This window comes from Bubalus kerabau, chromosome 14, assembly GCF_029407905.1.
Source record: "Bubalus kerabau isolate K-KA32 ecotype Philippines breed swamp buffalo chromosome 14, PCC_UOA_SB_1v2, whole genome shotgun sequence".
Lineage (NCBI taxonomy): Eukaryota > Metazoa > Chordata > Mammalia > Artiodactyla > Bovidae > Bubalus > Bubalus kerabau.
In genome coordinates this window covers 2,728,997-2,754,871 of record NC_073637.1, presented here as the reverse complement: position 1 = coordinate 2,754,871, position 25,875 = coordinate 2,728,997, and the positions used below count along the sequence as shown (strand labels likewise).

Sequence of the window (25,875 nt, the reverse complement as noted above, 5' to 3'; positions counted from 1 at the left end):
TTGCCTTGGAGTCTCTGCTGCCCCTCAAGTTGGCCTGATTCTCGACCCTCTTCCACACCTTAGCCTCTGGCCTGGCCCAAGTTGAATCCACTTGTGTGCAGACCTCAGGCACAGGGGGCCTTGGAGCATGGAGTCTCCACCTTGCAGGGCAAGACGTCTGACCACAGAGCCCTGTGAGGCAGGGAAGGTCACCCCAGCCCCAGCTCCTCTTCAGGCACTGGGGCCTCCTTCCCACAGCATGGCCCCACGTGGGAGGGCCACCCCCTCCTGCCAGCCCTGTGCCCTGGAGGCTGAGGGAGCTCACTGTGCACAGCACTTTATTGACACATTCTGACCCTTGGGCGAGATCTGCAGGGTTTCCAGAGCATGGGCACCTCCCAGGGGCCAGAGCTGCGCCGGGCCTGCTCTCCCCTGGCAGGAGGAAGCCCCTCAGGCAGAGAGGCCTGGTGGGGGCCAGGAGGCAGCTTCCACCAGCCAGGCCCCCTCCTGCTGCGCCCAGGTTGGGGCGGGCTCTAGTCCAGCCGCAGGCAGTGAGGCAAAGCAGTCCAACACCCACGAGGGGGCCAGCCTGGAGGGGCTCAGGTGCCGGCTGCCGGCGCCTCACGGTTGAGCACGTAGTAGTCGTGGACGTACATCAGGACGGCCACCGGCTGCCCAATGATGAGTGACAGCCACACGGCTGCGTTGCCGTAGTTGCCGCGGAAGAAGCGGCCCACTATCCAGGCCAGCGGGATCTGGGGACATGGGACGGGAGTGAGCCTCTGCGCCCGCAGGGCGGGCTCGCGGGGCGGGGCGGGGCGGGGGTCCAGGGCTGCTCACCTGCGCCATCATGCCCGTGAAGGCCCAAAGGCGGAACATGCGCAGGGGGATGCTCACCAGGTACTGAGGGGAGAGGGGCGTCAGCGAGCCCCCGCCCCACCCCCACCCCCCAGGGGCAGGGCGCGCCCTCAGTGCACTGACCTCGTGGAAGAAGGCGGAGGCCAGAAATACTGCCGTCCTGGCTGCCCACTTGCTGCTGCCCCGCCGGAGCATGGGCTTGTAGAAGTGTCTGCGGGGGAGGCGGCAGTGGGCCGGGCGCCCGAGCCAGGCGCCCCCGTCCCCACCCCAGGCGCACACCCACCTGATGCACCACTTGTGAACAGGGATGTTCCAGTTCTGCCAGAAGTAGGTGATAGACTCGGAGTTCCTGCGGGGGCGGGGTGGAGTGGGCAGGGGCTCAGGCCCCAGCCCCAGCGGGGGCCCCCACTACCCCCCGGCCCGGCAGGGCCACCCACCACCAGTCCCGGTAGAACTCGCGGTCTCCAAACTGCATGAGCTCGGCCACGGCGTTCAGGCAGGAGTGGAAGAGCCAGTAGAAGAAGATGAGCCAGATGAGGTGGTTGGGGACCTGTGGGGAGTGGGTGCCAGGTGCCAGAACAGCCCCACCCGCCCCTACGCGTCCCCACCCAGCAGGCCACTCACCGCCAGCTTCAGGAGGCGCTCCACGATGCGGGAGTAGTCCATGTCCTGTGGGCACAGGACACAGCTGGCTCCCTCAGCCCTGACCCCGGAACCCACCCTGTCAGGCCTGCCTGCTCACCTTGAAGGGCTTCATGGAGTTCTGGATGGCCGGGACCATCCACTGCAAAAAGCGCAGAGTCAGCTCCCCGACGGCCCCAGGCCCTGCCCCCACCCCCCTGCCCGGCCCCCTCCCCGCCCGGGCCGAGTACCTGCTGGATCAGCCCCACCTGGAGCTGGGTGAGGAACAGCTGGGGGAGGAAGCAAGTGGACAGTGAGCTGAGCCCCGGGTGCCGGCAGGCCTGCCCACCCTGGCCCTCGAGGCCCCGCCTCACCATCTCCAGGAGTCGCCGCAGCAGGAAGCGCTTTCGGATGCGGGGGGAGCGGGGGAAGTTGAGCTCGTAGCACAGGGTCGGGGCGAAGAGGAAGTAGTAGAGATCTGGAAGGGAGGGCGGGGCTAGCAGGCCAGGCCGCCGGGCAGCCCCCCCAGCCCCCGGCAGGATCCTCACCGCGGTAGGTCAGGTTGTCGGGGTAGCTCACGGTGCGCTGGGCAGCTCCCCCGTTGGCCTTCTTACCTGCCAAAGCTACGAGCAAGCGGCAGGGGGCGGGTCGGGGGTGAGCCGAGCCCCTGCCGGTCCCTCGGCAAGTGGCAGCCCAGTGGCCCCAGCCCGAGGCAGCCCTCACCAGCCTTGGCCTTGGCCCCAGCCCTGCGCTCTCGGCACCAGAGGTTGACGTCCCGGTAGGAGAACAGCTTGAGGAAGAGGATGGTGTAGACCATCAGGGCCAGCACGGAGCCCACTGTGGGAGAGGCAAGCTCAGGCCACGCCCCCCGCGCTGCCCGTGGCCGAGACAGCGTGGGCTGGGGCGGGGGTGGGGCCCACCTGGAGTGATGGACTCGAGGAGAAAGGCCACGGCCGCTGGGAAGCAGAGAATGGTGGCCAGGTTGACCCCGTGCAGCAGCAGCCCCGCCTGCTCCGTCAGGGCTCCCTGGGGTGGGAGCAGAGCATCAGCCAGGGACCCCCCTCCCTGGTCAGAGGACCTCCCTGAGGAAGGGCCACCAGGCCTGAGGTACAGCCCCTCCCAGGAAGGCCACGCAAGGCCCGACACCCTGAAGCACAGTGGGACCGGCTGGTGGCCCGCCCTAAGCCCAACTGGTAAGGACCTTGAGGCAGGTCAGGGGCAGGCGTGAGGGCACTGCTTACCACGGCCAGGCGCTTCTCCACCTGGAACGCAGCCACGGCAAAGATATTGGCCACTAAGGACAGAAGCAACCCAGGGCAGGTTCAGGCCCAGATCAGCCCTGTCCCACCCACCACCGGCCTGAGGCCTCCTGGGCACCCAGCTCACCAATGACCAGGCACAGAGCTGGCCAGCTGTAGGGGTCCTTCAGGAACAGAGACACCACTTGGATGGGGTCCACCAGGATGCCATACCTGCAGACGCATGTGGGTGAGGGTCTGTGTGGGTGAGGGGTGAGGTGGCAGGGGCTGGGGCAGACTGGGGCCCACTCACTTGATGAGGTTCTCTAGAAATAACCGTGCGTTGCTTAAGATCTGCAATAGAGAGAGAGGGACATAACGCTGTCAGCCATGGCCCCAGAACACCCACCCCAGCTCCTGCCAGCACCCGCAGCTCAGGACAGTGGCCTCCATCCTGCAGGCCCAGCCCTGCAGGACCTCACGCCAAGCCCTGACTCCCCACCCACGGCCTGTGTGCCTGCGCAGGGGCACGCAGCCCCCGCCCGCCTGGAGCCAACTGCAACCCCAGGTGCCTATGCCACCGTGACAGAAGAAACCTGCTGCCCAGCGGCTGTCCTCTGTCCCACCAAGCGGGTCAGCGCCCCTGGCCACAGCGACAGCCCCAAGCCCCAGTGAAGTCCAAGCCTGCCCGGCACACTGCCACCCTCCCAGGGCTCCGCCCTGCCAACCGGGCCCATCCTCACAGGCGGGGTGTGCCCACGCACTTGGTGGGGTGGTGGGAAAGAGCGGGCCGGTTCTGAGGGGCTGGGGAAACTGGGCCTGGGTCTCCACCCCTACTCACGCCCCCGCCTGCCTCGGCCGCTCCTGCAGCAGCAGCAAAGGACAGATCCCCCAACACAACGAGCTCTTGCCAGTGGCCTGGGGCCAGATGCCTGGCTGGCCTCTGCAAGGGCAGGGGCCACCACCTCCCCCGCCCCAGGCTCAGGCCCCACGGGGGTTGCAGAAGGCTCTGTGGAAAAGTGATGCTTCTCCAGGTGACATGGGTGGAGTCCCCTACCCAGAAGGCTTCCTGAGGAGGTGACAGGCTCAGAGATGCAGGGGCCACCTGCCACACCATCGCCCAGCTAAACACCTAACCAGCCAGCTTACCAGGACACACGTGGTCCTGCAATGTCTGCCCACTGGCAGTTGCCTGTCCTGAGAGCCCACCACAGGCAAGAATTGGAGCTGCTAAGAGGCCCACCCACCTGGAAGCCCAGGCTGCCGAGAGGACGCAGCAGGCGGCCCCAGCTCCTGGGGGAGGGGGGAGCTTTGTGGGTGCACCAGAGGGCCAGGAGGCCGGGGGCTGCAGGAGAACAGACAGGCTGCTGAGGGCCTGCCCTGCACGACCACCTCGCCACAGTCCTGGACCAGCCACGGCCTCCAGAGACCAGGACGCGTGGACTACTGGGTCTGGACTGGCGCACAGCCCCCACTGCTCCCCAGGGGACCGCCCAGGACCACAAACAGAAGCGTGGGGGCCCCTGGTACACAGGCAGCCTCCGGAGCCACACCCAGGGCAGGCAGACACGTCAGCTGGAGGGGCGAAGGCCTCGCGCCACATCAGCCCTGAGCGGTGGGGCTGGGCCCAGTCGGGCCTCACCCTGCCCCACCCTGAAGGCTGCCCCTGGGGTCCCTGCACTCCAGCTGCTGCTGGGCAGGCCTGCTGGGGCCCCACAGCAGTGGCCTCGGCCAGGTCAGAGCGAGGCGGACACAGGACTCCAGTCCTGCTCCCTCCAAGGCGGAGGGAGGGGCCAGAGTCCCGCAGAGTGTGGCCTGGAGCTGTGGGCTGGGCTGAGAAGCGTGTCCTCACCCTGCTCCCCCGGGTTCACCCAGGCATGCCGCACCCATGAGGGCAATTTGGAACAGAAGAGGAAGTTCTACGTGGACCCCCAAGACCACTCACCTGTGCTGCCAGGGAGGGCCTGGGCCCACGGAGCAGCCATCCTCCACCCAGGGCCACCAGACCATCCCTGCCTACTCTCTCTCGCCCCCTGGGGAGACTCCAGTGCCCCCTGGGGCGCAGACCCCAGCTCAGAGGCTCCCAGGCTGCCCTCTGCAGGCGTCTCCTGGGATTCAGCAGGGACGGCGTGAGCATGCTCCCGGTGGGGTCCCGGGGTACGGCTGCTCCAGGGACCCCCACCGCCAGCCCAGAGCTCCATTCACCCCAGCTACACGAGCACAGACACCCACCCTGGGAGCAGAACCCATGGCTCCCCAGCTGTTGGGACCCCTGCTCCAAGATGCCACTCTACGTACCAGCATCACCACACACCAATTCAGGATGCCGCGGTAGTTGCTGAAGCCACTGTCAGAACTGAACAGGGAATCCTGCAGGCGGTGACACCTGGAGAGTGGAGACGGACACTCGGGGCAGAGCATCTGGCAGCAAGGCCACCCCACCGCCCACACATCCCGCTCCGCGGGCAGGGCCACCGGGGGCCTGCCGCTCCCACTGAGGGACGGGGCGTGGGGAGCGCCACAGGAGCTGGCCATGCAAGACGGAAGTGGGAAGGGGGCGGCCCCCCACAGCAGCTGGTCCCTCCCAGCACCCCGGGAGCCCAGGGGCCGCCATTCAAACCACCCATGCCCCCCATTTGGCCCTTCCGGAGGGGAGGACCCAGCCTTCACGTGGCTTCTCAAGGTGAGCGCCACGTGAGCCCCCCGGGGGCTCAGCACCTGGAGTCCACTGCAGAAGCCAGCAGGGGACCTTCAGAGCCCACCTCTGAGAGCCCTGCGCCCAGTGCTGGGCCTGGTGGAGATGGAAGCCAACCCTCAGCTGGAGGCAGAGGTGGAGGGGCGCAGCTCAGCCCAGGCCCAGCCCCGCTGGCGGGTTCTAAGCAGCAGCCCCACCTCCCACCAACCACCCTGCCACCAGGAGGCCATCCAGGGCATTGAGCAAGGCCTCCAGTTTTGTAAGGGGAGAGGCCAGGGCTTCCCTTTCCCTCCTGTGGACACATGTCCCCAGCAATAGGACACAGGAGAACAGCCAGCCTCCGGGGGCGGCTGGGGTCAGCACTCAGATGGCTGCACCCAGGAGACGGATGGCTGGGGAGGACAAGGTGCCAGCATCCTCAGCCAGGCAGCGCTGACAGTCTGGCCCTGCCTCCCTGCCACACCGGGCCCCCCCACCCCAGGCCCTGGCCCGGCCCAGCCTGCCCACGCACCTCCTCCAGGTCCATCCTGGGCTGCACACGCAGTGGGGCTCTGAGCCCCCAGGCCCTCTTCTTCGTGACTCTGCGCCTGCCTTTTGGCAAGGCGAGCAGGGCTCCCAGGCCCAACTATCCCAAGAGGACAGTCTGTGGGGGTATCCGCTTGATGGACCTGCCCAGAACCCCCCATATCCAGCCCACTCACTGTCACTGGAACCGTCCCAAAGCCACCTCATGCTACAACCTGCCAATCACCATCTGCATGTCCATGTCTGCACCACATACCCAGGGGACGTTTTCATAACAGTGTGACCCCTGCCACCTTGGGGGCCACCAAGAAGACCACACTGACCGGATGTGCAGCAGTCTCTAAGATGAAAGTGGGGGAGGGGGGAGGGGAGCATTTCCCAATCCTGACAACAAATAATGTTATTAAAGCTTTTCCAGATCCCTGCTGTCAAATTCCTGAGGCCTGCCCCCAGCCACCACACAGACCCCTCAGGTCCCTCTACCAGCCTTCCGACCGTCCCACCCGGGCAGCGCCCTGCCCCCAGAGGTCAGAGGCCCCAAGCAGGAAGGAAGCCCACTGCCCACCAATCCCCACAGAGGTCCAGCCCCATGGCACAGTTCACTGCAGTGGATCAAAGGGCAGCAGGCATGGCCAGTGTGGAGGTGGGGCCTCACCCAGAGCTTCTCTGTCACCCTCTCCCTGACTGAGGCGCTGGGTGCGCCTCTGTGCCCCCCAGCGGCCCCCACCTGCTCCCCAGTCCCACCCAGCCAGCAGGGCCATTCTAACTCATTACAGTTGGCACCTCATTCAACCTGCACATCAGTACTCGGAGGCGGGCACATGGGGAAACTGAGGCTCACCGAGCTTCCCAACTTGCCCAGAGGCACAGACCCAAGTGGGGATCCCACGTGCGGAGCCATACGGTCCAGCTCCAGGGCCGGACAGAACAAGGAGGAACAGGGTGCCAGCTCGCCTCCTGGCTGCCACTTCCTCAGCACTTCCTGCACCCAGCCTAGAGGCTCTGGACTAGAAAGCTGTGCCTGGAGGACCCATGAACCAATGGCTGAAGGACGCACCAGGCGTCCGGGCACAGGGGAGTGTGGAGGACCTGGAAGGGACGCGCTCAGAGGCGAGGCAACAGCAGCGGCCCTCCTTCCGGCACATAGCTGCACCTTGCTGCCGGAAGAAGTGAGCTCACACCCGGCGCCTGACCCCGCCTGCCCAGACCTAGGTGAGCAGGAAATGTCCGGAAGGGCCTGAGGAGGAAGAGGAACAGGCAGGGAGGCAGAGGTGGGAGGAGGATGACTGGGAGGCAGGGAGGCAGAGGCTATACCACGAGTAGCCAGACCAATGCCCAGCCCTGCCCCAGGAGGCCCCCAGCCCTGTGGCATGTGGCCTGGGGACAGGCACACACAGCTGCGTGTCCTGGAGATCAGGAGAGTCTCCGGTGGCCCATCCCTGCCACCAACTGCTCCTCTTCCCGAGGGTCCAGACCTTGAGGGTGGGCCATCAACAGGACAGGAGTGGCTTCTGGCCATCTGGCCTGTGTAGAGCAGGCAAGTGACTGCCCATCCAGGGTGACAGCTTGGCCCAAAGCTGGTACCCGCCCCCACCTCATACAAAGTGACCCCAAATCCAGTTCCCCAGGAGTGGGCAGAGGGGCCTGTGGGTCTCCTGGCCTTTGCAGCCGCCCCCTCAGGACCACCTGGGGCCTGTAGGAAGCCAGCGCCCCTCACAGAGCCACCCTCCCCATGGTGTCATCCTGAACTCTGCGCCCGACCTTTGCTCTCACTCTTCAGGGCTGCGGCTATCTTATCTCTCAGGTGAACTGTGTGCCCCCCAAGGGCAGGGACAGTGCCTGCACCCCAGCTGCCCTTGTCCCTCCCCTCCCCACAGCACCCAGTGAAGAAGATAGCAAATCCTTGCTGACTGACCTGTTGCCCACTTCCTCCTTGATAACCTCTAGCTCTGGAGCTGATCCCAAAACCAGAGCCCCTGAGAGCCCTTGACCAGGATGAAGGTCAGGGCTTGGGGGAGGGGCATGGAGGATGGCAAAGGGGGCGCCTGGAGGCAGCCAGCAGGACTTAGCCGATGCCCACGTGGGTCAGATCCTCCCTTTCAGCCGCAGCTTACTCCCCCAACTCCTTCCCATCAGTCCTTCAGCTAAGCAGGGTGCCCACCTGTGGGTGTGCGCACTTCCAACTCCTCCCCTGTACCCCAACCAGGGGTGAGGGTCCCATTACAGGACCCACTTTGACCCTAGAGCAGCCATTTGTGCTGGTAATAAGCAGGACCCCAGGCCAGTCAATCGCCGGGTGACGGATGAGGGACCTTTGTGAAGACCATTCTCGGGGAGGGTCTGCGAGGGATGAGAAATCCCTTCGCACTGCCCCTGCCCCTGTTCTCCGCCGGTCCACCCTCCTCCTCCGGGAGCTTTATCAACCCACAAGGCACCCCTCATAGCCCTCAGGAAGGACCCCCGTATCTCCTTCCAGGTAGAGGACACTGTGCGTGGTGGGCTCACCCTGGGAAAGCTTCAGAACCCACCTAAGGAAGGCAGAGGGAGGGCGTCTAGAAGTTGAGCCGCTGCCCTCCCCTCGGCCCCCGTACCTGGGTGTTCCGGGCAGGAGACCCTCCGCCCCCAACCTCCCGCTAAGTTTCCCCGTGGAGGCCCGAGGGGCACAGCTGTGCACCAAGGTCCAGGCGCCAGACTCTCGGACTCGAGCTCGAGCTGCCGCCGACAGGCCTGGGCCACCAGGTTGGGTCGCAGGGGCCCCGTATCAGGGGTCAAAGGTTAGGGGTCACGCGCACCGCTACCTCAGGTCCCAGTGGCCGCTGCCCACGTCTACGTCTCCGTCCTTGTCTGTGTCCCGGACCGGCGCGTCCCCTCCGGCGCCCGCATCCCGCACCTCCTCTTCCACTGACGCGGGCCCACTGCCGCCCTGGATCGAAGGCCGCGACCCCGTCCTCCGGCGCCGGGAGCCGCCAGCGCCGCCGCGGTCGCCCATGGCCTCAGCCCGCACCCCGCCGCGGCCAAGTCGTAGCCCGCCGGGCTGGCAGCACCCGAGGCCTGTGGCCCCGCCTCCGGACCCTTGGCTAACTGCCGCCACCGCCTCTACTACGCCACTGCCGTGGTCCGCGCCGCCAATCAGCGCGTGCAAATCCGTGCCCGCCGACTCCTCCCGGAGTCCTGAGAGGCGTAGCTCCCGGAGCCGCTAACTGGCCCAGGGCCGCGGCGCGCATACCTTTGTAGTCCGCTGACGCGCGGTGCACCCTGGGAGTTGTGGTCGCCGCGGGCGCGCGGGACACCCTGGGAGTTGTAGTCTCCTGGCAAATGCAATCCCGGACTGAAGAGGAACACGCGGGGCTTCCTGGCAGCTGCAAGCAAGCCTCTCCTGACCGCTGCCTGCCCCTTGTCCCGCTCTATAAACACAGGATTTCGTCATTTCTCAGCAGGCGCAGAGTGTGGGGTTGTAGTTATTTACGAAATGCCTAGTGCGTTAACGTCAGGCTGACACCCAACGCGTCTACCGAACGTGCATCCCGCGGCACGGTCGTGCTCTGTGAACCCACTAATTACCACCGTAGGCACCCACTTTTCCTCCGCTTAGGCTGTTCAAACACGCGCCAGGTCAGAGGATGGAGGGGGAGAAAGGCCGCAGTCCTCGCATCCCGGGACTTGTGCCATGCCCACCTATTCCCAGGGTGGCCACCTCTCCCCTGCCCAGGCCCCCACAGTAGACAAGCCAGCCCGCCTCTCCACCCGCCCCGCTTCTGCCTTCATCTGCAGACTTGCAGAACTTCCCGCCTTTCCCACTTGGGCCAGTTTTGCCAGGGCGTTAGGATCCTGGGGTGTTGATTCGCAGGGATCCAGAGGTTTCTGTTTCATTGCACAGTCGGCAGTCATCCAGTCGTTGAATGAAGCAACCAATACACCAAAACAACTGCACAGTGAGGCCCGTGCGCGGGCAAGGCCGATCTTACTTGGTTTCACAAACATTTGGCAAAGAGCATGGAGTGTGAGCATCCTGGATCTCCAGATGCGAGGGTTCACCGGGAGTTTAGGCCTGGTTTACACAAGAAACACCCCTAGCCACAGAACCCACTCCGTTCACTCCCATGGGGTAAGCAAAGCTGGGAAGACCGCCTCTCTGAAAGCAAATAAACCAAGAGGCTCAGCCTGAGATCAAGCCTCCTTCCTGCTGGACTCGCTCCTGACCCCCTCACCTCAACCAACAGGCACCTGGGACCCTGGTAACATGTTCTCCCACTGGACCATTTGCGGCTGAGGCCAGCCTGACATCCTTACCTGGCAGGCTGGAGCTACCTGGCCCGTGTCTTGGAGTAGAGTGTGGAAGGGCTCGCGCGACCTCATCAGGCTGGAGAACCCCTCTTGCCTCCTCACAGGCCCGACCTCGGTGGATCAGGAGTATCCCCTTAGCCAGTGTCCAAGCACCTTCGTCTATTCATAGGCAGAGTTGGGCCACTCAGTGCTAGGACTCAGTATAGCTCCCAAGGGAGGATGGAAGGAGGAGAGAGTCCTCTCAGGAAAGCGCAACAGGGCTGAGTCCCGGGAGCTCTGCCTTTCCCTCCCTATCCCTCTCCCAGGCAGCTGGTGGGAAGCCCCCTAACCCGCGCGCACGCGTCCCTGGGAGCCTTCGGGACTTGCCATCCTTCAGTACCGAGCCGTGACTAGAGGGCCGGCCTGGCTGGCGCGCTGATTGGCAGAGGAGAAGATTGACGGCTCAGGCTGCCTGTTGGCCTGGAGAGGCTGAGCACAGTAGCCACTGACGAGTGAAGGTACGTGTTGGGGGCGGCTCCCTGTGTCCGCGTCCAGGCTCCTTTGCCTTCGGCTAACATGAAGCAGCTGGAGTGAGGAGACCAGGGTGGGCCGAGGGTCATCAAAGAGAACCGATCTGACCCGGGACGTGAGGGAACCAAGGGTTCCACCGCTGGAGTTGAGAGATCAGGGCCTCAAGCCAATGGGAAGGCACGGACTGTGAAGGCACCAATCAGGAAGGGCCTCTGTACCAAGGCGGGGCGGGGCCTGTTTGAGGAAGACGCAGCCCATGGTTGATACAGGGCGGGGCCTCCGGGGAGGGCGGGGCCTACAGCCCTGGCACCTCTGGATCCTGATTGAGGTGCTGCCAGGGTCACAGCGAAGAGGCACGAGGGAAAAGGTCAAGCTAGGTGGGGTCTTTTGGGGACAAATATGTGCGTAAGGCGTTGTTGAAAGAAAGCTCAATGAGGAATCTCCCCCTGGTGGAAGCAACATCTGTATTGGGACGAGGAATCTGCAGGCTGGCGGAATGAAGGGCTGGAAGGGTTTGGGGATTTAGAAAGAGCCTTGGGCTGACTCCAGGTTGCAGGCGCCTTGGGCCCGTAAGAGAAGACCCTGGACACAGTGGTCAGCAGCCTGCACCACAACACCCATCCTCTGGATTGCAAAGTCCTGTCCGTGGACACCTGTGGAGACAAGGCTAGGCCTGTCCCAGTCACTGGGGAGGCAGCCTCTACCCGTCGTCCACCCCAGCCGCCCATCAGAGTCCTGGAACAGTCAATCCAGGCCCCAAAGCTGAGGAGCCTTGGGGAGGACTGGGCCTCTAGGAGCCTCTCTTCCTGCCAGTGGGACCCACTCAGGTATTCAGGTTCAGACGTGTGGGGTATTGGGGCAGAAAGTGAAAGTGTTAGTTGCTCAGTCGTGTCCGACTCTTTGCGACTCCATGGACTGTAGCCCGCCAGGCTCCTCGGTCCGTGGGATTCTCAGGCAAGAACACTGGAGTGGGTTGCCATCCCTTCTCCAGGGGATCTTCCCATCCCAGGGACTGAACCCAGGTTTCCCACATTGCAGGCAGATTCTTTAGGGTCTGAGCCACCAGGGAAGCCCAACTGGAGCAGGGCTTAAGTCAAAGGCAGCCCTTGGCAAGCTGCTTCTCTCCCTGAGGCTCAGACTCTTCATATGCAGATTGGGCAATGATGCCTACCTAAGCTCTACCAATACTGGGGGCTTTCATCCTGAGGTTATGAAGGCTGACAGTGCTCCCCAGAAGGGGGTGCCCACCTCAGGTGATCCCACCCTGAGCAGCAGGTCTACTGCAGGTCAGACTTTCCTGCTGTCCACACCAGTGGAGTCTGGTGGGCCTGTCCCCTGCCAGGGTGCAGACAGCTGTGCGGGCCCTGGGCTGATCCAGTTTGACCACATGTCTGCAAAGATTTGGAGCCTCTTAGCTCATGCCTACCTACCTGGTTACCAAGGGCATTTGCTGGGGCAGGAATCTATGTTCCTTGGTTGTCTGAGCCCAGCACAGCCCTGCCATTCATCTTCTCAATTTGACTCACCCTGTGTAGAGCCCAAGGGCTGGGGGTGGCCGTGGGAGGTTCTTATTCCTTGGGTATCTCCTCCCCACAACCAGCCTGGTCCAGCTACCAAGAAAAGCCTCCTCAGTGTGGGGACATGTCTCCCCTGAATCTGGAAGTCAGGATGTGGAGAGCAGGCTGCAGGAAGGGGTCCTGCACTTCCCATTTCTCTAGTGGCATTGAGGAAGGTTTGTTGGTTGTCAGGCCTGTCGGGGCAGCAGGAGGTCCTAACAGAAGAGTGAGGATACCCCAGGCCACAGGATTTACAGGCCCTGCTGTACCCACTGTGGCCATTCTAGATCAGTCCTGGACTAGACTTGACTTAGGCTCCGCACTTCCTGGCACAGAGAAGATTTACCTGCCATGAGAGGAAAGCCAGCTGCTTTGCCTTCAGGAGTGTCCTCTTGCATTTGGTCTGCCGAGCCGGCCCTCCAGGGTGGAAGACTGTCCTCTTGCCAAAGAAAACACATGCCCAAAAGGCAGCGGTAAGACTCCAGGGCTGTGTGGGTAGACTGCCACTCCCAGCACAGGGCCTGCACCTGCCTGGCCTCTGAGATGCTGCAGGCCCAGAAAGATGCCCCCCAGACTCCTCAGTGTCTCCTTCGGCGCGGGCCCAGCCTTGTATACATCAGCCCGACACTCCAAGTTCTATCAAGAGTGGCATTTATTCTCCTCGTGGAGGTGCGGCGCTCCGGGGAGCTGGTGCTATTGTGCTTAGGAAGGAGGTCTGTCCGTCCGTCCGTCTGTCCGGCCGGCCCGGCCCCAAATGGGGGCGGAAGAGGGGCGCAGCCCGAGTAAAAATCCCGGCCTGTTCCGGGTGGGAGTATGTACAAGGCGGCGGGGTGCAGGCGGGGGTGGGGGCAAGGCAGGCCCGCGGCCGCAGCCCCCACCCGAGGGCCCCCGCATCTCGGGCCCTACTTATAGAATCAGTACAAAATAGGTGCTACCTAAACGTTCCTTCTACCTGAATTCGCTAAGTCGGTTATTGTGCTGCTTAGTTACAGGGGCGGGAGGGGGCCCATGGCTTTCCACGGCGGCGGGGTGTGGGGAGAAGCGGGAGACCCTGGCCAGCCCACGGCCCTCCGGCCTTCTCCTTAGGTAGGTAGGTAGATAGGCGTGTAGGGTAGGGTGGGGCACCTGTGTGTGCCTGTGCATGCGGGTGTGCCCAGCACAAGTGGGCAGGCCCTGGCCTGGGAGCTGTGTGAACACTGAGCTGGGATGGAGGGGTCTTGGACATGAGCCCTGCTGTGCCGGGCCCTGAGGCCCGGGTCCACCCCCTGTGGGAGCCACTGGGCCTGGTACCCACAGGGATAGGGCTGGCCAGGTCAAATGCTCCAGCATGCACCTTGTCCTCTGACCTGGGATCCTGGCCTGACGTGACCAAGCTGCCATTGCCAAGGGATGGAAGGAATGGGATTCAATATGGGTGGCCCTGGTGGCACTGGGCCTTGGGGCCCGGGTCTGTGCCACCTGAGCTGAGGACCCGGGCCCAAGTCAAAGCAGAGCCCCCTGTGCCTAGCACTGGCCCCAGCTGGGGTGGGGAGGAGTGAGGGGCCCACGCTTGGGTCTAGGGACCGCGGCTCTCTCTGCACCTGTGACCATCCCTGGCCCACCGAAGCCGGTTGGATCCCTCACCAACATGCACCTTCCCGCAGGTCGCCGCACCCCTGGCGGACTCAGCAGTGGGCCTGGCACATAGTAGGTGCCTAATGAAGTATGGGTGGGTGATGGACGACTGAAGGAGGGGTCTTGGGGACAAACACCCCGCCCCGCCCCTGAAACCATTACACCCGCCGGCCTCTGCCGTGGGAGGGGGGGAGGGGAGGGAGGGAAGAGCAGGAGAGGGGGGAGAAAGTCTGCGCGTCCGGCCCCGCGCAGCGTCCCTGATCTAGGGGCCTATGGGGTGGGTAGGGCGGGGGGATACCTGATTCTCAGTAACTCTAGAGGCGGCGGCAGCTTCGCATGCAGTGCGCATTATTGCTCTATAGTCGGCTTCGGACTAACTAAGAGGGACTGGGAGCGGGCAGCTCCGGGAAGGGACGGGAGGGGGGCTGGGGCTGCATGCAGTGACGTCACAAAGGCGGCGGCCAATGGGGCGGGCCCTTGGGGCGGGGTCGCCGCCGAGGCTTTGGCATAGACGGGTGTAAGTTGGCAACAGAGTGAGGGCGGGGTCTGGGGCTCCGGGAGGGGGCCGGCCTTTGAGAGGCGGGGCCTGCGTCTCCCGAGAGGCGGAGCCCAGGTGGGCGGGGTTCGGGGGCGGGGAAAGTGATCCTGGACATCCCAAGCCCCCGGCGTCGGCGGGAAGGATAGGGGCCTCTGCGCCCCTTCCCGGACCCGAGTGCAATCCGTTCATAAATAAAACGTACAAATACAGAAAGAAAACCCGACGCATCCGCAACCCCCCTAGGGGGCTTTACCCGCAAAGCGAATACAGAGAGGTGTGTAGAGGGCCGTGCCCAGGCCTGCCTGCCAGGCCCCAGGAATCCGTCCTCCAACACCGAATGCCCGGGTACGAGGGAGGGGGCCCCAGGGCAGGGCGGGAGCGGGATCTGAGGAGGTCGGATAAGTCCATGCGGTTTGATATGCGTCATTATTATTCGTTATGGAGGACAGAGCCCGGTAAGCTGGGCTGGAAGAATTCGGATTTGGCAGAGGATGCGAGGCAAGGGTAGGAAAGCGGCTCGGACTGAGGCCCCGGAAGGAACCCAAGGGAGAGAGGTGCCGCCCTCCGCCCCAGTCCCCGATCCGCACGCGTCTAACACTCCCGGGGCTTAGCGGACACCGAGAAGGAGGCGCAGGTAGCCTCTGCTCCCCTCACCCTGCTCCTCCCCAGTTGCTGCTCCCCGACGTCTAGGCCGCAGGCCGGGCTCTGGAAGGCTTGGGAAGGGGTGGGGAAGACCTGAGTCTCTGCCACGCGATCCAGGGGCGCAGAAGAGGGAGGAGGGGGCGCTCCCTACCTCACCCCACCCCGGTCTCAGAGACCTAACTCGGAGATGAGGTTCGGTTCTGGGTCTCCTCGACCCTATTGCTGGGAAAAAGCCTGGGGCACCCTGGAGGGGAAGGGAGGGGGCTCGGGGTGGGTCTCCCCTCGGGACCCTATTGCTTGAAGGGGCCGGGAAGGCCCCTGGCGGGCGGGGCGGGGCCGGGCCCCCTCCCCCTATTGCTGTGAGGAGGGGCCCGCCCTCCGGCCCCTCCGCCTGGTCGCCGGCGGAGACCTCCCTGGGGGCCCGTATTGCTGAGAGCCAACCCGGCTGGCGGAGGTACCGCCGCCCTAGGCCTGCACAGGGCTAAGCTGCGGCGGCGCGGTGGGCGCAGGGGCCGGGGGACCGCCGGCGGCGGCGCCCTTGAAGCAGGCCGACTCGTAGTGCTTGTTGAGATAGGACTTGAGCGCGAAGCTCTTCTTGCAGCGCTTGCACTGGAAGTGCTTGAAGGCGGAGTGCGTCTGCATGTGCGCGCGCAGGTTGGAGCGGTCGGCGAAGGCCTTGCCGCAGTGCGCGCAGCCGAAGGGCTTCTCGCCGGTGTGGGAACGCATGTGGCCCTGCAGCAGCCAGGGCCGCGAGAAGGCCTTGCCGCACACGCCGCACTTGTGGCGCAGGTCGTGCGTGAGCAGGTGCATGGCCATGGCCGGCATGGACACGTACACCTTGCCGCACGTCGGGCAGCGCCGCGCCAGCTGGCTGTCCAGGCTGCGGTGCGTCTGCTTGTGGCGGCTCAGGTTAGACGACGTGGCATACGTTTTGCCGCACTCGCCGCACGCGTGCCGGCCTCCTGAGCTGCCGGCCCCAGGCCCCGCGCGGGCCTCGGTGCCCGCACCCGCGCGCGCGCCGCCCCGACCCCCAGCCCCCGACCCCGCACCGCGCGTGCCCGCCCCGACCCCGCCTCCGCCGTCGCTGTCGGGGGCCGGCGCCGAGGCTGCGGAGGGGGCGGCGGCGGCGCTGGCGTTGGCTGCCTTACGACGGGAGCGCCCGTCGGTGATGAAGAAGGCGTCAGCTGCGTAGCCCTCGCTGACCGCCGCGTCGCCGTTGATGTAGCCACCAGCGGCTGTGGCCAGCTCCGGGCGCGGGGTGGGCGGCGGCGCCGAGCCCGCGGCCGCCGGGCCCAGCTCTCCCCGCACGGCCGCAGCGTACATGGGCTCCGGGGATGGCCCTTTGAGCAAGGCCGCCTCGGCATCGCCATCGTAGACGGAGGCGGGCCCCGCGTAGTCGTTGAGGTATCCTAAGGGCCGAGGCGGACAGACAGGCAGACAGCGGGAGGGGAACAGGGCAGCAGGCAAGACACACAGGAGGGTGGCAAGAGACACCGGGGCCGGCCAGAAGGAAACGGGGAGGACAAAGGAGAAGGGGCCGAGGGAGAGCGGGGCCGGGAGGATGGCGACGGCGGGGAAGGGAGGAGAGAGAGGAGAGATGAGCCAGGGCCCGGCCGGGCTGCACCCCGCCCTCGCTGGAGGAGGGAAAGACTCGCATCTTCGGGCGCGGCTGCCCACCCCCCCCCCCCACCTTCCGCGGAGCTTCAAGGTCAGGGGGGAGGGGCGGCGCTTCCCTCGCCCTCCTTCCCCTCCTCCCCTCCCCCTCTCCCTCCCCCTCGGGTTCTCCCCACTTCAGCAGTTTTCCTTGATTATGCAACACACTGCAGAACCGCAGCGCACAAAGCCAGGACCGCCTGTCCAGGGACCCCGTCGCTCCTGCTCTTACGGTTCCCACTGGCTCATGCACCGTGCCCAGAGCCTGTGTCCAGCCTCGATGCTCACCTGTTCTGGTGCTCGGGGTCTCCCAACAAGCCCTGGAGAATTCTACCTCCCTTTCATCTTCCAGGTCTCCCACTACTCACTAGATTTGACCACCTTCCGTTCCAGCCCTGTCTCCCTCCATCCACTCTTGTTTCTCCCCACCACTCCTTTCCGTCATCCTGCACCGTTGGGTACCACCTTGTTCCACATTACCCCCTCTCCCCAGGCCCTAATCCTTTGTGGGGCCTTCCTGAACCCCAGGAAAGGTGACCAGGAAGACACTGTGTTGGAGGCAGTGCCAGGGCATGCACCAGCGGACACCTTCACAGGGACAAGCTGCAGGCAGGCAGCATTATTCATGCCTGCAACTGCGGTTGTTCTCAAGGCATGAGATGGATCTCACAACCTCAAAGTCACAAATACACACCCCACACGATGCAGAGTCTGGCTTCTTCAGAGTTACCCTCAGCCTCTCAGACTCTGTCAATTCTGGAGTCCCCTCCGGGTGGGCCGCACCCTGAGCCAGGCCTGCACCACCTACTCACGCAGGGTCAGACATGTAGCCAACCAGACACACTCTCAGCTGGGGTTGCCAGTCACATGGGCACATAGCGGCCTCAGAGTCACATGGTCCCATGTAGTGGCACACAGACAGGCACACACTGATACAGGGTCACACACAAGTGCACATAGTCACATGGCTACACGCAGTCACATGTGCACACAGGCTCGAACACAGGCTTATGCTCCTGCAGGTCACACTTGTTTTTCCACCCCAGGCTGCTGGCACTCCCAGCCCCCTTGCCCACTTGCTAGCAATTGTCCTTGAATTTGGGCGCCCTAGCACAAAGAGCCTCCCCCTGCCTCCAGCACTTGGACTTCCCTGCCCACAGCCCACCTTCCCACACCCTTCTCCCTGACCCTGCTCCAGGGACGGGGGCACTGCTACTGCCTCTGCCTTGACAGGTGGGCGGCCCCCACTGGACCACATGGCTACTCCCTGGAGCTCCTAGCACTTCCCTGCTGGCCCTAGAAGGAGGGGCTAGAGGTGCAGCCAAAGAAAAGAAGAGGGTTCTGAGGCAGGCTGTTTCTGAGTGTGGTTTGCATACATTGCTGGTTCCTGACATGGCAGCAGGGTCCATTCTGTATTGGTCAGGGCGCGGGTCAGTGTGTTCCTCCTGTTCCTGACCCCTGTTCCCCACATTCTTTCCTGCATCCATGTTCTCTCTGCCCAGCCTTGGCTCCGTTCTGGCCTACCTCTGCGTTCCCCTCTCCCCACCCCCATCCCCATCCCCTCCCAAGTCCGCTTCAGACACTGCCTCCTGCTGGTTCTGATTCCTCCGAGCCTATAGCCTGGGGCTCCTGGTCCCTCCAGCCCCACTCTCTGACCCTCTACTCCTTCCAGCACTGAGCCCCTCGCCCGCCGCCCCCAGCCCCATCCCAACTCGCACCTTTCTCCTGCAGTCGCACGCCGAGGTCGCTCCGGGCGCGCCCGTAGGAGCTCTCGAGGTCTGCCGAGGAGAATGTGTCAAGTTTGACCTTCTTGACCAGGAAGGATCTGGGCATGATTCCTGCGGGGCTCCGGCGCTGCGGGCCTGCGGAGCCGGGACGCGGGGGGGCTGCGGCCGCGGCGGGGCCCCGTCACCATCCGAGGAGCGGCTGAGGCAGCACGGGTCCCCACTCTGGCCTCTGGATGCTGCCGCGCGGTGCCGTCCTCTCTCCTGCCTGCCCGTCCTGCGTTTCCTCCTCTGCTGCTCCGGACCCCTCTTTTTCTCCTTCCTTCCTTCTCTTCTTCTATTCTTCACTGCTCTTCTCTTCTCTCTTCTCTTCCTTCCTTCCTTCCTTTCCTCCTCTGGTCCCGGCTTCCCAGCCCGCAGTGCCGCCCCTGGACAGGCGGGGGAGGAGGCTGGGGGGGCGGGGAGGGGGGGAGCGGCTCCGTCCCGGGCCCGGAGGCTGCGAGTGGGTGCAGGGCTGGCCCGGCTCCGCGGCCCCCTTCCCCTCCCCCCCGCCGCCGCGGCGGAGCTTCAGTCAGCGACCCCCCATGCCCCCAGAGGTAGCGGCGCGGGGCCTGGAGAAGGCGGCGGCGGCGGTAGCGCCGGCAGCTTCAGCACCGCGGCCAGCGCCGGCCCGGCCAGCACCTCGGCCAGCGACCGGGCGCGCACAGCCAGAGGGAGCGGCGAGGGGCGGGCCGCGGGGGCTCGGCCGCCGGGCGGGGGTCCTCTGCGGGGGTCTCTGGGAGCCTTGCTTTATTGTTCTGCAGCCGGAGCGAGCGGCGGCGGCGGCGGCGACGGCGGCGGGCGGGGGGCGGGGGTCCTGGGGGGGAGGGGTGCTCGGGGAAGGCGGGCCGAGGGAAGGTGGGAGGGAGGGATGGGGGCTCCGGGGGCGGGGCTCGGCTCTCGGACAGCTCCCGGACCCAGCCTCCTGCGCCCGCGGCCGCCTCTGCCTGCGGCCCGGCCCAGCCTCCGGCTTTTAAAGCCCAGGAGCGACAGCAGGGGGAGGGAGGGATGGGGGAGAGGACGGCGGAAATGGCTGCGCGGGGCCTGGCCCCCGCTAGGGTCTCCTGGGAGGGGTCTTGGGGATGCCGCGGCTCCAGCTCGTGTGGAGTTCCCCCGAGAGGCTCCGGGAACGGAGGCCCAGACGTCCGCAGCATTGTGCGGCGTGGGAGGAGAGGTGGAAGCAGGCCTGGGGCCCACGAGCCCGGACTCGGGATCTTTGAGGGAAGAACACAGGGCGGACCCCAGAATGGTCGGTCCGGCCAGCCCAGCTGTCGGGTGTGGAGGCGAGGGATCTGCGGGGGCAGGTGGGGGAGGCGAGCGGAGAAGCAGCGAATGCTGAGGCAGCGAAAGCGCCGTGTGGAAGTGCTGCGCGCACCCCGTGTCGCAGTGTGTCCCCGCCGCTTGGTCACCCGGGCTGACCCCGTGCCCGCTGGAGAGGCCTTCTGCACCCCCGCCCTTCCCCCAAGGGGCGGAGGTCGAGCGCAGCGGCGATGCAGCGAGCGGAGTGTGAAAGCGGAGAGGGGCTGCTCTGCCCTTGCTCCAGAAATTCGGTTTCACTGGTGGTTTTCCGCCCTCCCGCGCGCCTGCAGCTCCCCGACGCGGCCCCGCAACCAGGCGGATAACCCTTCCCCCGGCCGCCCGCCCAGAGTTTGCAGCCCGCATGACGTCAGGCCCAGCGACCAATGGCTGGCGCGGGGGTGCGGGGAGTTCCGGGCCGCACAATGGCCGCGCGCGGGGACATATGTCCCCAATTAGGGCCCAGCGCCGCCATTGTCCCCTCACGCGCCCCCGCCCGTGGCTCGGGTCTCCCTGCTCCGAGCCCGCCCCCACGCGGCCCGCTGTCTCTGGGGACCAAGGTCGCAGGGGCGGCCCCGGGAGTGTGCGGGCGCGCCCCAGCCTGGAGCGCGTGCGAGGCGGGGGCGCGCGCACCCGTCGCGGCGAGCGGTGACCTTGTGCGAGGCTGCTGGTCGGGCCCGCGGACCCGGCCGGGTGCGCGGCGGGAGGGCCTCTCCGGAGGCGCGCTTTCGGCGGCTCGCCGCCGCCCGCGGATCTCTCGGCTTCACCTAGCGTCGCAACAGAGGAGCCGAGCGAGCGTGGCTGTGAGCGAACCGGCCCGGCGCGGGGCGCGGCAGGGACCGCAGGCCTGCTTTGTGGCGGCGGCGGGATATTCATCTTGCGTGGCTGGTGCTCCTGAGGGACGGGGGCAGGACGCGGCCGCCCCCTTATCGCGGAGCCGCAGCAGGCGGGACCGCAGTGGGGGCGGGGGCAGGGATCCCCCTCGGCCGAGCGGTTCATCTCTGCCCCTTCCCGGGGGGCCCAGCGGAGGCGCAGCCGGAGGCACGGGGCCAATTAGCATTTTGATTGCGGGACTGGGGGCCCATCTGGACCGAGGCCTAATTACCGGGCGAACCCTCGGGGCGCCAGCGGGACGTGCCAGGCGCAGTCCCTTCAGCCGGAGCTCCCCACCTCCCGCAAAGTCCGCCCCAACACTGCAGTCGGACCGCGTCCCTATCCCCTTCCGTTGGTCCCATCGCCCGGTCGTCTGTCATGCGCTTTTATTCCTCCACCTCGTCCTCTTTCACTCCCCTGGCCCACCCTTTGGCCCCACTCCGCCACCTCTTTCCTCAGTCCCATTCCTCCATCGCCCTCTACTTTTCCCTCATTTCTGTCTTCCTTCAGCCAACTTCTCTGTTTCTCCTTCCCCGGCTCCTGGTGCCAGTTCCTGCCTCTCTGTCAATTTCCCATCCCCTGGCTCCCAACGCTCTTGATGACAGGGAGGTGTCAGAGCACCGACACATGTGTCCCGCGGCCAGGCGCTCCCAAGGGGATCGTCTGGGCCGCCCTTGCTTGCCCTCGTGTGGGTAGAGCCTGCAGCCCCTGGGGTGCCCAGCAGGGAGGGGCAGCTGGGCCTAGGCCCTGGCCATCAGTCCAGAACGGCCGTGGTGTGGAGCACACATGGGGCCCGTGAGCAGTTACTTAGTCCTCCTTGCCTGCCTCCTTTCAGGCACCCTGAGGTTGAGGTCACTGTGCCCCACGATCGGGTCCAGCCCACCAGGGAGAGACTGGGAAAGGACAGTTGGAGATACTAACACTTTTGGAAAGTTGCAGCCCCTTCCCTCAGGCCACCATGAGTCTTCCACTGGGAGCTGGAGGTATAAGGGGCCTTGCTGCAGAAGAAGAGACTGGGGTCTCAGTGGCAGACCCAGTGGTTCCGCGCACTCCAGCACCCCAGGTGTATGCACATGCTGCGCCCCGAGGAGCCTCTCAGCCTGAAGGTCTCAGTTGCCCTGTCCTGCTTCACATTGCAGCAGCAGCTCCTCATCCATGTCAGATGGGAAGGATTTGGTGTTGGTTCTGTTCCTCTGCCTGCCTCTGCTTCTAGGCATGTGAGGCCTGGCAGGTCCCAGGTAACCAAAAAGTCAAACTTTAGCGGGAGACTCGCAGGTATCTTAGTACACAAGAAATGAGGCTTCACCAGAAAAGACATTAAACAACAAATATGCAAATTCAGGTTTGGGGGTTTGTTTTGTTTCTTTTTACATTTCATTATAGAAAATATTAGATATGCACAAAAGTGTAGCGCGTCAGACTGTGTGCCTGTCACCACCATCACCTAAGACCAGTTCACAGCCAATCTGGCCTCCTTTCTGTCCCTCCCCCCATCACAAAATGGCACTTTTCTCTTAGGAAATAAAGACATGGGAGCAGGTGGGTCTGGCTGTTGTATCAGAGACCCCCTGCCTCCTGCTGTGAGTCAATCTAGCCCTGCCTGGGGATACCAGGAAGTCCCACCAGACCCTGCCTGCTTCCTTTTTGGGCAGGAACATCCCCTTAGCCTGCTGTGTCCAGGGTCTCCAGCTGGCTATTGGAGAGGCCAGCCTCCCCAAAGTGGCCCAGGTCCCTCCTCAGTCCAAGGGATCCAGCTGCCAGAACTGCTCACAGTCTCTGTCTCTCATCCTCAGCCTGAGCTGTAACTCCCAGAGAATTGAAACACCTCTGTGTCCGAGTTCCACGTGTTAACACAGTGTCTGCCCGATCAAGTCACCGGGCACTTGAGTCCAGGAGTGTTCTTTGGGGAGTTTTAAAGGAGACTCCAGAGCAGGGGCAGAGTGAGCCCTGGGGAGGAGGGCGAAGGTGACCAGAGGAAGGCCAGCACCGGGGCCACCAAGGTCGGCTCTGGCAGCGGGCAGCCGGCTGCCATCCCGCCTGCACTGCAGAGAGGCTTGGTGGGTGGTGGCCTGGCAGCCTGTACTTCCTGATACAGTGTGGGCCCCGTATGCTCGCTTCCCTGACTTTGCCATGGGATTGCCACTTTCATTCAACATCTGCTCTGGAACTTCGTGCCCATGGCCTGGAGCAGGCTCCTCCCCCGGTCTCCCCAGACTGAGGACCAGGCTTGTGGCCTTCTCTCTGCTGCCCGTTTACCTTCTCACTCTCACAGGAACCTGAGACCACACTTCCTCACCAAGGACACTGGTCAGTCTTCTGAACACTTGCTGGCCTATGTCCCACTCCCCATTGCCACTCCTGGGACTTTTCTCTGGGGTGCACACATGACACATGGTCTCTATTGTCCTCCTGGGAAGGACTCTGGCTCCATTGCCTATGGGGGACACCTCTAGCTGTCAGAGGCTCCAGGGGTTGCCCCTGGCCCCACATCCCAGCCTTCTAGTGGTGGCCAGCTCCCAATGGCTGATCAATGCAGGACGCAAAGGCCTGGCATCTCAGCCTGATGCGTGACGTCTCTGGTGAGCCATTCTGATGCCTCAGCCCTCGCAGGGTGCTGGGCTGGCCTCGGCCCTCCTGCTTCCTCTCTTTCCTCCTCGGGGTTGACCAAGGGGCATGTCCTCACACTGCTGCCTCAGTGGTTCCCTCTTGGAGAACCCAGACAGGCGTCAGGAACAAACAGTCCAAGAAGGCAGGCAGCAGGAACTTGGGCAGACTTGCCTACTGCCTGGCTGGCAGCGAGGACCCATCCATGGTGCAGGCGGAACTCAGACAGGCCGAAGCAGAAGGCCGAGGTCCGATGGTTAGACCTTTGGCCAGTGGTGAGCAGGGATCACACAGCAGGGAGGAAACGCAGCAGCGGGCCCAGGACCTGGTGTGGAAATGTAGGAGCAGCAAGCACTGAAGGGCTGGGGGTGGGATGGCTGTGGTTCAGCTCTACTGACGCCCCAGAGGGAGGACAGCAAGGGGCAGAGAGTTTTGTCTAGCTGCTGAAGGCCCAGCCCCTTGGTCGCCTGCACTGAGGCAGGCTCCCAGCTCTGCAGCCAAAGTGCAGAGGGTGGTGAGGGTCAGGCCTTGACTTAAGCATCAGACTAGTTGAGCTCCAGAGGAACTAAGGTGGCTGTCACTTCCAGCACAGAGTGCAGACAAGAACCAGATTTACCACCCTACCTGGAACAACTAGAGAGCGGGACAAAATAGGGCTTCCCTGGTGGTCCAGTGGTGAGGAATCTGCCTTGCAGGGGACACGGGTTCGATCCCTGGTCCCAAAGGATCCCACACACCACAGAGCAACTAAGTCCATGCAACACAGCCACTGAGCCTGTGTTCTGTAGCTCACAAGCCACAACTACTAAAGTCTGGCACCCTAGAGCCCATACTCTGCAACAAGAGAAGGTACTGCAATGAGAAGCCTGAGCACCGCAACTAGAGAGTAGCCCCTGCTCTCCACAACTAAAGAAAGCCCACACACAGCAACAAGGACCCAATGCAGCCAAAAATAAATATTTTTTCAAAACTGGACAAAATAAATGAAACAATGGGCCTCAAGACATTGGTACTGGGCAGCGAAGGACAGTGACCCCTGAGAGGGCCACACCCAAGAAAGGACACCTGAGAAACCTCATCTGTATGTGGACTTGACTTAGATGCAAGATCTTGGACTTGCAGTCTGAGCTGAGTTCTGGGATGGGAGGAGATGCTGGAGGTCTTGGGAGGAGCCAGACGGTGGACTGTGGTGGACTACTTACATTCGTGGCTCCCAGGATCCTGCTGGTGTTCAGACATTTGGTAGACCCTTCCCATTCTGGCTCTGGGTTTGGCCACATGACTTGCTTCTCCATTGGGATGTAGTATGAATGATGCATGCAGATGGTGCACACGATGGCCCACTGGGTCTTGTCCTCTTATAACACTCCCTCTTGCAAACCAGCAGCAAGATAGTCTGCTGAATATTGAGACATCACTTGAAAAGAGGCCCTGGAGGATGGGGGTCATCTTGGACATTCTGGCCCCAACTGAGATCCCAGCTGATGCAGCCATATGAGCAATTGCAGCTACACATATGGAGTGGAACCGCACAGCTGAGCCCAGCCAGCCCACAAAACCATGACAACAAGTACATCATTGCTGTTTGAAGCACCCGAGATCAGGGTGCTTGTTTGTATCCACTTGTCCTCCACCCTTGAATCCTTCCTTCACTGTTCCACCTGCCCAGCTGAAGTCCCACCCTGGATTCCTTTCCAGCCTGCATCCAGCCCTCCTGCAAATCCTGTCTGCTATGGCCTCAATGGGGCTCAGACCTGCCCATGATCCTCTCTGTTCCCCTGTGCCCTTCTCTCCCTGCACAATTCCTACAGCCTCCTGGTCCTTCCCCACACCCTCAGATGGCAGTGCATCTGTGCTTACAACTCCCCAGTGATTTCCCGAGGCCCCGGTGGGTCCCCTTCCTCAGCCCAGCCTGTCTTCTCATGGCTTCTCCTACACGTCCAGTTCTACCCTGCATTGCACCTCACACCCGCTCTTCCCAGAAGTCTCTCCCCCAGAGCTCCACAAGATCGCAACTTCTTGTATCAGCTCAAATGCTGAATCCTTGCAAAGCCCTGATCCCCTAGCTGAAGGAACACCACCGTCCTCCAGCCACTTTGTCAGCAGAGTAGGTGCTTCAACCTGGGTCACCCTTAGGTCATCAGCTCCAAGTGGGAAGAGGCTTTGGGTCACTGGGTGGAAACAAAGCCCACCCTAAAGTCTCACTGACTGACCGAGTGGAGCCCAAGCTTTGGGAGCCCAGGCAGCTGGCATGCCTTTCTAGCCCCTGTCCACATCTGACAGACAGCCTGGGCATCCCAGGCCTGGCTTGGTCACAGGCACTCACCCAGGCAGCCAAGCCCCTGGCTCACATTTCACACTCCATACCTCCCTTGCTGCACTGACCCCCAACCTATCCCAGTACCTCCGCAGCTGGGTTCTGCCCAACCTCTTGAGCCCATCTCCTGGTAGAACCCCTCCTGAGAAGTAGGGGTTCCTAGCCTTGAGCCATGAACAACAATTGCTCCCTGGGATTGCCTAAAGCCATTCGCCTAGCTTCTGGACTCCACTCCAGAGATGGGCAGAGATGCTGGCAGCCAAAAAGTGAGCAATGCTAGCCAGGGTTCCAGGCAGGGCCAGCGTCATG

At 63.8% G+C, this 25,875-nt stretch overlaps 3 protein-coding genes across 8 annotated transcripts; all 3 read right to left on the bottom strand.

Annotated features, from left to right (window-relative positions):
* Positions 1–302: 302 nt before the first annotated feature.
* DGAT1 (diacylglycerol O-acyltransferase 1) lies at positions 303–10,465 on the bottom strand. Of its 6 annotated transcripts, none has more exons than XM_055545538.1 (17): positions 10,207–10,465; positions 4,995–5,082; positions 3,010–3,050; positions 2,845–2,930; positions 2,700–2,752; positions 2,379–2,484; positions 2,182–2,295; positions 2,007–2,081; positions 1,833–1,936; positions 1,710–1,748; positions 1,580–1,621; positions 1,462–1,506; positions 1,275–1,387; positions 1,121–1,186; positions 961–1,048; positions 820–882; positions 303–734 (listed from the first exon to the last, which is right to left on the bottom strand). In XM_055545538.1, the coding sequence occupies exons 2-17, from the start codon at positions 4,998–5,000 to the stop codon at positions 579–581; spliced, it is 1,197 nt and encodes a 398-aa protein (XP_055401513.1). In that variant the 5' UTR covers positions 5,001–5,082; positions 10,207–10,465; the 3' UTR covers positions 303–578. The 6 variants fall into 6 exon arrangements, with proteins under 6 accessions (XP_055401513.1, XP_055401509.1, XP_055401510.1 ...); XM_055545534.1 differs by lacking the exon at positions 10,207–10,465 and adding an exon at positions 8,715–9,108; XM_055545535.1 differs by lacking the exon at positions 10,207–10,465 and adding an exon at positions 5,903–8,484 and having other exon boundaries at positions 961–1,012.
* A 5,060-nt stretch (positions 10,466–15,525) lies between these two features.
* On the bottom strand, positions 15,526–18,546 carry SCRT1 (scratch family transcriptional repressor 1). Its single transcript, XM_055546807.1, has 2 exons — positions 18,432–18,546; positions 15,526–16,469 (listed from the first exon to the last, which is right to left on the bottom strand). Exons 1-2 carry the CDS (start codon positions 18,544–18,546, stop codon positions 15,526–15,528), a joined length of 1,059 nt encoding a protein of 352 aa, XP_055402782.1.
* Positions 18,547–19,008: 462 nt separating this feature from the next.
* On the bottom strand, positions 19,009–24,544 carry LOC129627270 (translation initiation factor IF-2-like). Its single transcript, XM_055546869.1, has 5 exons — positions 24,452–24,544; positions 23,568–23,740; positions 23,428–23,512; positions 19,620–20,666; positions 19,009–19,293 (listed from the first exon to the last, which is right to left on the bottom strand). The coding sequence occupies exons 1-5, from the start codon at positions 24,542–24,544 to the stop codon at positions 19,009–19,011; spliced, it is 1,683 nt and encodes a 560-aa protein (XP_055402844.1).
* Between the last annotated feature and the right edge of the window lie 1,331 nt (positions 24,545–25,875).